This window comes from Ceratotherium simum, chromosome X (assembly GCF_057802395.1).
Source record: "Ceratotherium simum simum isolate JZ-2026a chromosome X, ASM5780239v1, whole genome shotgun sequence".
NCBI lineage: Eukaryota > Metazoa > Chordata > Mammalia > Perissodactyla > Rhinocerotidae > Ceratotherium > Ceratotherium simum.
Window position 1 is genome coordinate 29150161 of NC_141940.1, and position 15619 is coordinate 29165779.

Below are 15619 nucleotides of genomic sequence, written 5' to 3' on the forward strand. Positions count from 1 at the left end.
CAAACTTTGAAGCCAGACAGACTCAGGGTTGGATCCTGGCTCTACCACTGTCTATGCTAGCTTAGGCAAGCCAGTGTCCTTATCTGTAACATGGGACACTCCAAATGACCATCAATATTTACTGCACAGGCAGTGGCAGATCCAAGTTTTGTGGAGCCTGAAGCTTATACCATTTGGGTTAAATAAGTTTTCTAAAAAGTGTAAAATTAGGTACAATCCTGAACACTTATTTAGAATAAGACAAGAAATTACAAATTTTAAAAACTGACAAATACCAAAAACATCACAAAATTTTAAAAAATAGTATAATATTTTTCATTAAATTAACTGACAAACTTCCTTGCTACCTTTTCTATATTTTTGGCCTGCATATCCTTTGATCACCTCTTCATCTGATACCACTTTTGTAGTATAATTTCTACAGAGAGAATAGAAAAACAATTTAGTCTTTCCCAAGAGTTGAGAAAGGTTTCTTTCAGCTTCACAACTCATCACTGATCAATGCCATATAAATTTTCTGGATTGTTGTCAAATTTGGGAAAACCTCTATAATTTCTTTTATATATGAGCTGTAAGATTTTAGGATATATCGAGTTTTTTACATACTGACTAATCTCATATAAGCTTTGGATTTACTACTTTAGAAGTGTTCCCACAAGTCATTCCTACACTGGTACAGCCAGCAATAACTTCACTATACACAGAAGTGATAGCAAACCACATAAATATATCCCGCTAACTCCAAAGAAATGTATCTGCAACTCAATTTCTCTTCGGTTGGATCCTCAATAAATAGCTCTGGTAAAGACAGAACTCTCCCTAGAAAAAGCATAAGATATGAAAAGGCAAAAGTGTTTTCTGGGTTGGGAGAAGATAGACAACACTCGTTTTTAATACATCTTGTGTCTTCACATGTAGATTCAAAGTTAATAAACGTACTCCCTTCCTATATACATTTAAATTATTCTAGTATTGTGAACTACACTGATAGAATTTGGAAAACCACGCCCAAGAAGAATAAAGCCTCAGAGGAAGCCTGGTGGAGCTCACCTAACACCAGAAAAGCTTCATCACAATTGAACTCTAAACCTGTTCGGTGGCAAAAGCCTTTCTAAAGGAAGACAGAAATTCTAAAGGAAAACATGGACAGATTTAACTGTATTAAACTTTAAAACCTCTGTGTGATTAAAGCAAACAAAATCAAACACCAAACAAAAAAACTAGAAAAAAAGTACTTGTTACTCATATCACAAAAGATTGATAGCCCCAATACAGAAATCAATTATAATTTTTAAAGCACGAGGAATCCAATAGGAGAACTGTCAAAGAACACAAACAGGCCATTCACAAAGGAAGAAATACAGAAGGCAAAAATTGAAGGAATTGGCAAGGATTTAGGGAAACCAAGCCCTCTCACCCCGCTGTTGGGAATGGAAATTAGTTCACCTTCATACAGGGCAATTTGACAATACTATAAAAATAACATTCACTAACATTTATAAGGAGATTGCTATTTGTTATGTACTCTGTGAAGTGCTTTACACTGATTGACTTAATCCTCATCAACTTTATTGATATTCAATGTGCATCATTTGTAATAATGAAAAACTCAAGACTCCCCAGATACCCAACAATAGAGTTTGATTAAATGGAACATGGAACCTCTATACAACAGGGTTGAAATGATCTATATTTACTAACATGGAAAATTTCCTAAAATATAGTAAAATTTTTAAACATCTACAGAAAAGAATGTACAATATACCATTTCCATAATATTAAAAATTGCATGAATATGTGTCTAGATGTGTATATGTATATAGAAAAATCTTTGGGATATATACCAAAATGATAACAGTGGTTGTTTCTAGGTGGTGAGATTTTAGATGATCTTGATTTTCTGCTCTATACCTTTCCATTACCGCTTTTGGAATTTTTGCTACCACTACTCCTGCTACCCAGGAGTAAGGTCAGCTTGATGGGCATACCACCTGTGCAGTCGCACAGAGTCCCACGCTTAGAAGAGCCCATGTTGGGTTTAATATTCTGTCGTCACTATTTTGAAATTCTGAATAATTCATGAACAAGGGGCCCCACATTTTCATTTTGCACTGGGTCCTGCCAATTATGTAGCCAGTCTTGTCAGGAGTATACCTGGCCTCTTCAGCTCTCATCCTGAAATGTGTTGCTCTGCAACCACCACCACTGTGAGAACTTGTTATTCTCATTCTCCTTCCTTCAAGTAGAATGGAAAACCTCTCAACAAGGAGGCTTTTGACTCCTTTTCTCCACTGTCAGCAGGCCTATCAACCCTCTCCCTGGAAGGGCAGGGAAAGCCTCTGAGGGCAGATTAGTTTTCCTCCTACTAGATTTTAGCTTACACTCTCTCCCAGCCCAACAGGATGGATTGTGGGTATCCATATTAGAGCATCTGCCCTACCTTCCAAAATGCTGATCCTAGCAGGAGAAAAACCTGTTGTTCTCCTTCAATCCACCATCAATCCCAGCCACTACTCTAGTATCAAATGCATATGTGTACAAATACATATGTGAATTATCTTTAGGTCATTCAATAATGAGCCTTCATGCGTAGGGGCTTGGCAAGCAAGGTCTTCATAATATCCCTAAGCAGTTTAGCTACATCTCAGAGCAACAGCTAAAGCCAATCTTCATAGCGACCAATGAACACACCCATGCCCATGGGACTTCCTTATAGCTTATTCCTATCAACTAAGCTTTTTATTTTCAGAGTTTCATGTAATCGACCACTTGGAGATTTCACTATGCATTCCTTCCTTCAGATCTTTTGTAAAGATTTATTTTTTTCAAAAACTAGCCCCCCCATCCCTAAGAAAGCAGGCTTTAGAAATGTCAAAAGAATGTCCTTAACTCCTTTATCTCTACCTCTGTTCCCTATTTCTACAGCAACATCTATTCAGAGGAAAGAGGGTCACAGTCCTATAGTGACTCAATTCCCTTAAAAACAGTGGTTGTGACATCTTGTCAAAAGCTTTTGGAGGTCAATTTATATTATACCCACTGAATGTCTCATCTGCATGCTATTTAATCCTTCAGACAAATCAAGTTAACTAGATAAGCATTATAGAAATCACCAACTTCCTCTAGGGAATTCTTTTTGTTCAAATATCCTCTATTAGTATTATTAGCTTTACTGACATGATAGTCAAACTCTCCAGTTCTTGAGTGACCTCCATTATCCCATAATTGCCACACAAAAAACTTTTAATTATGGATATTCTCAAACACACACAAAAGTACAGACAATAGTGCAATCAAGTTCCAGGTATCCATTACTCAGCTTCAGCAATTACATTCTGCCAATCTCAATCATTACTTTTTAATTTTATTCTTTGATTCACAGGAAATTTTGAGCATTAGATTCTAACTAGGAATACAGCCAAATTCATATTCTCACTTGAAATAAAGCTGTCACCTAAGTAGCAGTTATCTAGTTTGAATCTAAAAGCATCCCCATTCCCGGATTTTCCATCTCTAACCAACCTGCTCTCCAACTCCCTCTCCTCCAGCCCCTGAGCTGCAACTGGCATTTGTCCCAGCTAACTGGTCTAATCCTTTCAACTACGTAAATGTAAACAGGAGGACTTTGAGCATAGATTTGCTTAGCACACTGCAGAAAAGGCAAAATTGTCTTCTGACCGGTGTATCCCAGGGCAATTCTATTTCAATTCTTTGCCTTCTGGAGAAGTGAACACACAACAGCATTAGAACAAAATTTATTTTTTAGACCTTTTGTTCAAAGATCTGTTTAAAAGCATGCTCATGTCTATGCATGTGAAAGCGGATATTAGGCAAAGAAGGCAAGAGGAGCAAGGCTCAGAGGGAATAAGACTGAGGATGAAGTTATGGATCATGGGAAAGGAAGCAATAGTTCTAGGCTCCCTCTGGGAGACTTTATCTCCTTTAATCTCCCCAACAATTTCAAGTACAATCTAATTCCCATTTTACATATGAGGAAACTGAGGGAACTCAAACCTCAGAAGTCCTGTGGCTCAAAGCACCCGGTTTGTAAATGCTGGAGGAGGAATTGAATCTTATCTGTCTGACTCCAAAGCCTTGCTCTTTCTACCTAAGTGGTAGGGTCAGAAGCGCTGGGCTCTGGCACAGGAAATTGGCTGGGGTCCCCAGGACAATCCCTTCTGAGGCTTGAGCCTGCAAACAAATGCCACTTTGTAATGAGACTTTCTCTCTTTCTCACCAGATGGTCCCCTAAATTAGTTGAAGCCTGTGGGCCTTAAATATAAAACAGGCGCATGCATCTTGATTATAATACAGCAGTTTGGTTTTAGTTGCAAGTGTTATGCTTAAAATCTAAGAATGTGACTGACTTACAGCATTTTCTTTTTAAAGGATAAAAGGGTTCTTTCTGCTTGGTCAGCCCAGCCTCTGAATGCCTGGCTGCTCTCCATAACGGACAGAACTACGCCGAGCTAGGCCACAAAAGGCAAGTGTTCAATAGCCATTTCTCTGGGACAGCTCCAGGCCACAGAACCTTCGCCCAATCCATACTGCTGAGGTTGTCCCTCTGAGACCCACTGGAAGCAGTTCTAGCTGTTCCTCACTTGGCCAGACTAGGCAAAATGTATTTCCTCAAGCCCCCAGCTTGCTGGAATATCCACCCAGCTCCTTCTTTGCCATCAGCATTTACCCTACCCTGCCTGGATCTAGAAGCCGATCCCTCTGGGCTAGACATCCTCCTTTTTCTTCTCCACTGAGCTGGGGAGACAAGAGGCAGCTTTAAAACTTGCTTCTCTTTTACTAACACTTGGTATGTCTGTTTTATCTGTATGTAAAGGCTCCACTCATCTACAGCTAGGAAAAATCCTGCTCTTATATCTAACTTTGGAACTGAGAAATCAGTCTTTATTCAGACACACAAGCTTCCTCCACAAAGTATGGCAGTTGGGGTGGAGTGGAGGCAGCAGTAAAGTTGCAGGATCCAGGAGGGACAGGGAGGAAGGCAACGCTTAAAGGGAGTGAGGAACAGTCTCTTCAGGGAAGGGAGATGTCATTGGAGGATTAAGCAGGCAACAATAAGGAAGATGAATGCACAATGCAGCAGAAAGGGAGAGGGAATAACTACCAAGCACTATGCTAGATGCTTGATATATATCAAGTGAGGAGGGACTGGAAATGGGGAGAAATTTAGAAATGCAATTACAGTAGTTCAGGTAAGAAATGATGGACTTAACAGAGTGGTGGTGGTTTGAATGAAAAAGAAAGGATAGAAGCAAGATTCACTGTGAAGGGAGTCTCTGGCCTGACTTAGCAACTGATTGTGTATAGAGGTCAGGGAGAAGGAGGAAACCAAGAGAGCTCTGGGTTTTCATAAGTGACTGGGAGAAGATAAGGGGACGTTAATAAGAAAATTATTGTCAGGAGATGGATGTAGGTAAGGTTGATCAATTTGGTTTTGGACCTATTTAAGCTTTTAAAATTTTTATTATGCGAATTTCCTAACAGAGAAAAATAAAGAGAATCAGATATTGAAGCCCCATATACCCATTACCTAACTCAACAATTATAAACTCATGGCCAATCTTTTTTCAATACCCTTAACTATTCCTCCTCTCCCCAACTGGATTATTTTGAAGTAAATCCCAGGCACCATATGATAAAATCCATAAACACTTCAGTATATATTTCTAAAAGATATTCTTAACATAGCCACATACAATTATCTCACCTAAAAAAAAATAACATTAAGCCTTTAACGTCATCAAATACATAATGTCATCAGTAAGTATTCAAATTTCCTCAATCATCTCCTTGTTTGTTTATAGTTGATTGGTAAAAAGCAGGATCCAGATAAGCAGACCCATTGAATGTAAGAGTCTATCTGAAACAGGATGGAGATATCAAGCAGGCAATTGAAATTTTGGGTCCAAAGCTCAACAAAGAGGTAGAGGCCAGAAATACAGATTTGGAAATCATCTTCCCAGAGGGAGTGGTTGAAGCTATTTGAATAGATGAGGCTACTGAGTAGGTATCATAGGGGGAGAATATAGCAATAAAAATGGCCCAAGGATAGAACCTCGGGGAACAACTACATTCAGGAAGAGGAGAAAGAGACACCAAAGATGGGGATGGGGAGGGAATAGTTTAAGAAAGAAACAAGAAGTTGAAAGGTTGAAAAAGAAAACAAGATAGTGTTGTCACTGGAACCAAGAAATGAAAGCATTGCACAGAGGGAGGACCACACAATTTTGCTCACTTAATGTTTTCCATCAAAAGAGCCTTGGACTAGGACTCATTCCCTGCTCTATCGTGTGACTTTCTAGCTGTTACACTTTGAGAAAGTCACCTCTCTAAGCCCAAGATTCTTCAGATGTAAAAAATGAATAAGACCAGTCCTTCCAGTTAAAAGGCTGCTACGAGGATCAAATGAGAATGGATGCATGTGAAGAAGGCTTCTGTTAACTTGCAAAGCACTGGACAAATATGAGAGGCTGTTCATTCAATAAATCTTCATTGTTATTTTTATTAATAACGTGAAAATATAACTTAACTGTTGAACAGAGGATTTAAAGTTTTTAATATTGGAAAATCTTGAATTTGAAAGGCCATAATTCTTCAAGAGTCTCATTAGATATAATAGCTAGCTCTTATGAGCATCTACTGTGTGCTTGGCACTGTTCTAAATACTCCACATAACTTGACTCATTTGATCCTCAAAAAATCTTACGAGGGCCGGCCCCGTGGCTTAGCGGTTAAGTGCGCGCGCTCCGCTGCTGGTGGCCCGGGTTCGGATCCTGGGTGCGCACCGACACACTGCTTCTCTGGCCATGCTGAGGCCGCGTCCCACATACAGCAGCTAGAAGGATGTGCAGCTATGACATACAACTATCTACTGGGGCTTGGGGGGAAAAATAAATAAATTAATAAAATTATAAAAAAAAAATCTTACGAGATAGGTACTATTATTAGCCTTGTTTTACAGATGAGGAAGCTAAAGCTGAGAGAAGTGAACTAACTTGCCCCAGGTCACACAGCTAGGAAGTGACTGAGCCAGAGTTCAAACCAAGTCTTTCCTATGCCAGAGCCTGACCTCTTAATCACTACACCAAACTTCCTCTTAAAAATATGCCTTGGTTACCAGAGGGGAAGGGGGGAGCGAGAAGGGGTAATAGGGCACATGTGTACAGTGACAGATGGTAATTAGTCTTTGGGTGGTGAACATGATGTAGTCTACACAGAAATCGAAATATAATAATGTACACCTGAAATTTACATAATGTTATAAACCAGTTACCTCAATAAAAAAATATGCCTTGGAAAATTAGAAGATCACCATATTGCAACCCTAATGAATCACAGATCTAGGCATTGAGCATCAATGGCAGCTATCATCACAAAGAAAGACAATCAGACATTATGTGGCTCCCAAAGGAAGCACATGCCACCATCTATGAAGTAGTTTTGCCCTCCCCCCCCAAAAAAAATTGAAGCTGACTCAAAGCTTTTAGATTAGGGTTAGATTTGCCAGATAAAATTCAGGATGCCCAGTTAAAATTGAATTTCAGATAAACAATAATTTTTTTAGTGTAAACATGCTCCATGCAATATTCAGTATGTCCCATGCATTTTATTTGGGACATACTTATACTGAAAAAGTATTCACTGTTTATCTGAAATTCAGTTTTCACTGGGTGCCCAGTATTTTTACTTGCTAAATCTGGCACCCCTACTTTAGATCCAACTACTCATTTATAAGGAACACAAAGGACAGAGGAACATTAAAGGAACCAGGATGAGGCTGTGTGCACCAGACTGTGGTTAATGTACAAGATGAACAACCAGACTTCTTCAACAAAGAAATATCAAGGAGTGAGAAAGAGGAAACCTATAGACTAAAAAGAGACTTCAGAGACACAAAAACCAATCACAATGTGTAGACTATTTAGATTCTGATTCAGATTGTAAAAAAACATGACATTCGTGATATTATTGGTAATTTGAACACTGACTGGATGTTTGACTATATAAAGGAATTATTAATTTTTAGTTTTCTACGGTATGGTTTTTTTAAGAAGCCCTTATCTCTTACAGATACATATTGAAATGTTTATGGATGAAATTATATGATGTCCCAGAGATGCTTCACAATAATCTGGAAGGGAGGGGTATAGATGTGACAAGATTGGCTTTGAATTGATAATGTTGAAGCTTCCTAAAAAGCACATGTGACTCCATTATACTTTTCTATTTCTGTATATGTTTGAAATTCCCCCTAATAAAAAAAATTTTTTAAGAAACAATACCTAGCACGGTGTCTGACATACTGTAAACACAATACATATTTGTTGGCAGGCAAACGGGTTTGTTAATTTTAAAAAAAGAAAGCTCTCAGATAGCCATCAAATGGAAAAACATTTTTGAAATGAGAATGCAAGCATGACTATACCTGAAAACACAAATGAGATTCATTTAGGGACCAAAGTATACTCAAAAGGAAACAATAATGAATTTGCTCAGACAACGGAATATGTTTATTGAAGATGAAGAGTTGTGAAAGTCTGGGCATAAGAGGTACATATATTATAGGCACTTAATTTTGGTAAACACAGAAGACATTTTTAACCCTCCAAAAAGATGTTCTGCAGAAAACAATGCACCTTTGATTTTCTTCAATATTTATTATTCCAGTGAACTGTTGTGGAAAGCCATGTTAATTTCCCAAAAGCCTTTGGACAGATTTCGAAAATTTGAGTGCTCACATGCAAGTGAATCGCCAGTTACTAGAAATTAATGACTTCTCATGCTGAATAATGCATGCACTTGGCAGGAGGGCTTTACCAAACATGCAGTGCCGTCAGTTTTGAATGCAGTCTTGCCTTACCTGCTGGGTACACGAAGGCAACCAAATTCAAAAGCAACCCTCCCACACAAGGTGCAGATTAGTGTGTTTAGTGAAGTGTTTAGTGCAGGCTAATGAAATAAGCTCTCTATTTTATGTTTAATATTCCACTATATGGATGCACCATAATTAATTCAACCATTCTCTTACTGATGGATGTTTCCTACTTTTGCTATTATAAACAACAACACATTTGCCCTTACACACTTAGCCTTACATTCTTGTGCTTTAATTTCTGGGGGAGAGATTATAAGTAGAGGGCCAAAGAGTATAAATATTTTTAATTTTAACAGATACTATTTGTATGTATTTTTAAATTAGGGCTACAATGTGGAATGGTGTTTTAAAATGCAATCACCTAACTACAAGTCAATCATCTCACTAACATCACTTCAAATGCTAAGTATATTTAAGCTCTGCTTTAAGTAGAGAACTGGGTTCTTAAACAACCTCTCATGAACAGCACTTTTGGTGTTAAAAATCCTGTGTTTCATTCTGTTTCAGAGCATCCTGTATCAGGACTTCCAGTTTGGTACAACTTCCTGTACTAGAAAGAAGCATTTTAAATTGTCTCCTTGTCACTGTCTCTGAATTCTGGGTGCCATTTCTATCTATCCTTCCTTGGTCCCTTTTTGCAAAGAGAGACTGGTTCTCTGCACTCTTTAAAAGGTTATTTATTGGTATCTTTTCCTCTTATCCTTTTTGTCCCTCTAATTTTAAAGATCCCTTTATTTGTTGTTCTTCAAATTCAAAAGTAAGAAATGTTTGTTATAACCAGTGAAACAATGCACTATGAGGATGTACAAAGACAAAGCTAACCACCCACACCTCAACTTCCTGATGTAATCAATATGAACAACCTGCTGAGGAGCCTTCCACAACTCTCCTTGCTCATACAAACAGATCAAACATATGTGCACACATATAAAATTCTGTTTGTTTTCACCAAAGTGTAATCATACTATACACATTATTCTGCAACTTGTTTCACTTAACCATATATATGTACATATATATACATACATATATTTATATATATGTGACAATAGACAATATATATTATTTAACAAAATATACTGGAGATACTCTGCAGTCTTAAGCTTCTTTCCAGTTCTAAAATTCATTTTTGTATTCCTTTAGAGAACATATCACCATTATAATTATTTTTAATGAATTGTGAATGTCTTTCTTCCTTGCTAGACTGAGAGCTCCATGAAGGCAGGGGGCTAACTTTGTTCACCACTATATTTCCAGAAATTTAGGGTACTGCTGACAAGATAGTAATTGCCTAAAACCTATCTGTTCATTGTTTCAGTGCTTCCTGAAACCTTCAATCTATTTAAACTGGGTCATTGCCAATACTACCCAAATATACGTGTTTTTAGGAACTCAGGCCTAAGTCACCACTCAATGTTATTCGGATGGAACCTAGTGACAGTACATTTTAAATATTTGTAAGAATTTTTGCTTTTTAGCAAAAACCCCTCTCTGCCACAAAAATGAATTTTAAAAGACAGATCACATGTTTAGCGGAACGAGAGCTCTGTACTTATAATTAGGAGACCTAGATTCCAGTCCCACCTCTGCTGTTAATTACCGTGTGGCCTTCAGAAAGCTCCTTATCCTATCTGGTCCTGGTTCCTCATCTGTAGCTCTAACATTCATTAATTCCACAATATGTATTGTTTACGGCGCACTGGCACTAGGCTAAGTGCTAGTGATACAGGAGTGAATAATAATAACAACCAACAGTTAATGAATGCTTACTCTACACTTGGTCTTTTGCTAATAGAGTCATATGCACTATCTCATTTAATCTTCCATGAGATAGCACTACCGTGTTATTTTCCGTACTTTACAAAGGAGGGAACTGAGGCATAGCGAGGTGAAGTAACTTTCCCAGCATACCGAAGGAGGCGGTGAAGACAGGATTGGATTCCAGACAGTGGGGCTTCAGATGCCATTCCAGTAACCATAGCGAATCCTTGCCCTCATAATTCGATGACTATTTCAGTGGCTTGCATTTTGGCCCCAGCCCAGGAGTACTGGGTGGAGCACCCTCTTGTCAATATGAGGGTGCAATAATGCAGGAGTATGTTAGAGAAACCATGGAAACATCTGACACAAACGCTGCAAAGAGCAACTCGCTACCTCGCTCTCGCAGTCCCACACCCGGAAAGTGAAGAGGTGGGAGATGTCAGTGGGTCGTACGCACGCACGCCTCTCTGGGCGTCCCATTGGATACAGGCGAGCGTGCGGGTCACGCCAGCAGGATGCACTTCTCTGAACTCAGTAGGGGGCGGGGAGAAAGGGCGCGCAGCATGCGCGCGGATCCTTCCGACGTCGCGCAGGCGGGCAGCTCCGCCTGCCCGAGGGCTCGTTTGCCCCGCCCCGCTGCCCGCGCCGTGGCGGCTTCCACTTCCTGGCCCTCCCTACCTGTAGCGAAACCAACGAGAGGACACGGCCTGCATCTAGAGCAGCCCGACCAGGAGCGTAACCGAGTGGCGCGCGAACGTGAGAGGAGAGCCGTGAGCGGCTGCGCTTTCCCGCCCCTGAGCGGTTCTAGACGCGGGTGAGTGCCGGGGGCGGCGGCCCGCAGCCTGAGCGGATCCCGGAGCCGCCAAAGCCTGCCCCTCTCCTGGGGAAGGTCTGGGCCCCGGCCCGTTCCCAGCATGCTCCACACGGGGTGCCAGGGCAGGTGCCATGGGAGAAATAGTCAGTAGGGGAGACCTAGAGCCGCCTTCCTGGAGGCGCTCCCTTGGCCATTTAGTGGGGTCTTGAGGTGAACCTGTCCTCCCTCTCACTTTTGTTCTTCATTTCGTCCTCCTCCCCTTTCCATACTGCACCCCAAACACCTTCGCCTTCGAAAAAGATTCATCTCAAAAAACACTCTGGTAGTTTCTGCCTCATTTGTGCCCATGTGCAGTTTTAAGTTTCCCTCTCCTCTGCACGAAATATCCTATCATGTGTGTCTCCAGTGTTAGATTTTTTTTGCCTCCCTTGATAGGAAAGAAAATCTACTCGTTAGGATAATGTGTGCAAATGATCCATGAGTAGTATCACCATCAGGAAGAATTTTGATATACGTATGCCATTATCAAGCTAAGAGACGTGTGTGAGTTATCATATATTGGCCAGAAATAATGAAAATTGTGTAATATGAAATGCCAAAATCCTATGTATATTATAGAGTGCATCTGACAATTCGAATATTAAGCAAAGCTTGTTTCCTTTCAGTTCTCTTTTCCTTTTTTTTTTTTTTTCTGTGAGGAAGATCATCCCTGAGCTAAGGTCCATGCTAATCCTCCTCTTTTTGCTGAGGAAGACCGGCTCTGAGCTAACATCTATTGCCAATCCTCCTCCTTTTTTTCCCCCCAAAGCCCCGGTAGATAGCTGTATGTCATAGTTGCACATCCTTCTAGTTGCTGTATGTGGGTCGCGGCCTCAGCATGGCTGGACAAGCGGTGCGTCGGTGTGCGCCCAGGATCTGAACCCCGGGCCACCAGTAGCGGAGCGCGCACACTTAACCGCTAAGCCACCGGCCGGCCCTCTCTTTTCCTTCTTGGAGCTATGTTTATTGACCAAGTTCTGTGAGTGACATAGGAAAACCATTCTGCCTTTTTCCCCACCCCACCCCCACCCCCACTCAGGCATTATTATATCTGCCAAGCTATTCCACAACTTGTCCTTAAAGTAGAAGTCAGAATCCATTTCCTCTAGAAGAAAACTAAGGGATGGTTTCCTTGTAGCACTATGATGATGTTGGGTGCACCTCTCATGTTCTGGTTAACAGATCCCACACTTTTTTTTTCATTTGTAGGAAAACAAGATTATTCAGTAACTCATTTATTAAATTCTCAATAATATGGGTAGAAACACTGTTGAGATCATTATTCTGTGATAGAAAAAGCATTAAACTGATGTCAGGGAATCTGATTTCTAGTTCGGTTCTACCACTGACTAACTGTGACTTTGCTTCAGTTACTTAACCTCTGTGGACCCTGTTTCCCTATCTGTAAAATGAGAGAAATGACATTAGGTAGCTTCTAAGGCCCCTTTCAACTTTAAGAGACAAAGGGAAAATCGAAGTAACTCAGTAGAACATTCCTTGTGGAGATAGAGAGGAGATTGGGAAAATCTCAGTGGTTGTATTTATTTATTTTTTGGTGAGGAAGATTTGCCCTGAGCTAACGTCTGTTGCCAGTCTTCCTCTTTTTGCTGAGGAAAATTGGTCCTGAGCTAACATCCATGCCCATCTTCCTCTATTTTTTTGTACGTGGTACGCCACTGAAGCATGGCTTGATGAGCAGTGCATTAGTCCATACCTGGGATTCGAACCTGTGAACCCTGGGCCGCCAAAGTGGAGCACCCAAACTTAACCACCATGCCACCGGGCTGGCCCCTCAACAGTTGTATTTAATGTTGGCTTTTCTTTTAATTTCTAATTGAAATAAAAGTGTAGACTTTTCACTTTTTAGTTCCCCAAAGAATAAGAAAATGCCTTCGGAGGAAATAAAAATGTTCACTAATGGTCCCCAGATATGCTTGTATTGACTTAGTTCTCATCCAAATAATTTAACTATTTTCATTATGGGCATCAGTTAGTTGGGATACTATATTGGAAATCATTTAGTCTTAGAAACAAAAAGGTAAATATTAACATATATGGTATCATTCTCAAGAGACTTGCTTTAGATGTACTCACAACGCCTAAGGACAGCAGCCATCAGTTAAATAAAGCACTAGGTTGAGAACAGATATGCCAGCGCAGATACCATTGGTGACTTGCCAATTGTAAGTGGTTTTATCTCGTCAATTTAAGGTTTTGATGTAAAACTCCATTTATATCTACAGAGATAGTTAAATAATATAATGCAAGCTTGTGAAACAAAATTCCTTTAAAGAGAATGATGGACAGACAACGTCTGTAACATAGGTTTCTAGGGTTAATGCTTTGATTTAGTAGTTGGTTAATTAAATCCCCATAGATGATGTGCAGAAGTAGCCTCCCAGAAAATTCTGCTGCATAGAGGTGTTACTGCAAAGTTCCAGTTTATACCAAACGGTAATGAGATAGCATTGGAAGCTACAGATACTTAGATTCTTTGGTACCATATGCAACTAACTTGATTTCAAACTTGGGAAACTTATTTTTAACGTTAAGAGCAAAATGTAAGTATATAAAGAATACCAAATCAAATCACTAGACTAATCCTTTTCTATTATGTATCCTAAGGATCTTTTTCTTCTTTATAGGAAAAATGCTTTCTGAAAGCAGTTCATTTTTGAAGGGTGTGGTGCTCGGAAGCATTTTCTGTGCCTTGATCACTATGCTAGGACACGTTAGGATTGGTCATGGAAGTAAAATGCACCACCATGAGCATCATCACCTACAAGCTCCTAATAAAGAAGATATCTTGAAAATTTCAGAGGATGAACGCATGGAGCTCAGTAAGAGCTTTCGGGTATACTGTATCATCCTTGTAAAACCCAAAGATGTCGGTCTTTGGGCTGCGGTGAAGGAAACTTGGACCAAACACTGTGACAAAGCAGAGTTCTTCAGTTCTGAAAACGTTAAAGTGTTTGAGTCAATTAACATGGAAACAGATGACATGTGGTTAATGATGAGAAAAGCTTACAAATACGCCTTTGATAAATATAGAGACCAATACAACTGGTTCTTCCTGGCACGCCCCACTACGTTTGCTATTATTGAAAACTTAAAATATTTTTTGTTAAAGAAGGATCCATCACAACCTTTCTATCTAGGCCACACTGTAAAATCGGGAGACCTTGAATATGTGAGTGTGGAAGGAGGAATTGTCTTAAGTATAGAATCAATGAAAAGACTTAACCACCTTCTCAGTATCCCTGAAAAGTGTCCCGAGCAGGGAGGGATGATTTGGAAAATATCTGAAGATAAGCAGCTAGCAGTCTGTCTGAAATATGCTGGAGTGTTTGCAGAAAATGCAGAAGATTCTGAAGGAAAAGATGTATTTAATACCAAATCTGTTGGGCTTTTTATTAAAGAGGCAATGGCCAATCACCCCAACCTGGTAGTAGAAGGATGTTGTTCAGATATGGCTGTTACTTTTAATGGACTGACTCCTAATCAGATGCATGTGATGATGTATGGGGTATACCGTCTTAGGGCATTTGGGCATATTTTCAATGATGCATTGGTTTTCTTACCGCCAAATGGTTCTGATAATGACTGAGAAGTGAAACAAGCACATATATGATCACCGTATAGGACATGTGTTGTCATTATTTATAGTAATGGCTACATATACAACACCACAGTATGTTTTTTTTCCTTTTTTAAATTGGTGGAACTGGTTTAATCACACATTAAAATTTAGTAGTACATTTTAAAATAGGGTGGGTTGTTTTCCTTAAAACACATGAAAATTTCAAATGTGTTGGAAAGAAATGTTTTAAGAATAATTTTGCAAATAAAGGATATATTTATAAATATATTTATGTGATAAATTCTAAATTATGAATATTAAAAATCTGTGTGGCACATATTTTGTTGGTTGGTTAAAAATTTTAACGTCTTTAGCTTTCTAAGATATGCAAATAAAATCTCTAGTTGTGAATTTGTGATTAAAGTTAAACTTTTAGCAATGTGTTTTTATTACTTATAATGGTGGTTTATGTTCTAAGCCTCTGTGAGTGCCAGTGGATTTGCCTTCTCAAAATATACAACCAAACAACAAA

General features: G+C 39.4%; 1 protein-coding gene across 1 annotated transcript; it reads left to right on the forward strand.

Annotated features, from left to right (window-relative positions):
• Window positions 1-11300: 11300 nt before the first annotated feature.
• Window positions 11301-15516, forward strand: C1GALT1C1 (C1GALT1 specific chaperone 1). Its single transcript, XM_004437328.3, has 2 exons — window positions 11301-11468; window positions 14153-15516. Exon 2 carries the CDS (start codon window positions 14158-14160, stop codon window positions 15112-15114), a length of 957 nt encoding a protein of 318 aa, XP_004437385.1. The 5' UTR covers window positions 11301-11468; window positions 14153-14157; the 3' UTR covers window positions 15115-15516.
• The last annotated feature ends 103 nt before the right edge of the window (window positions 15517-15619 follow it).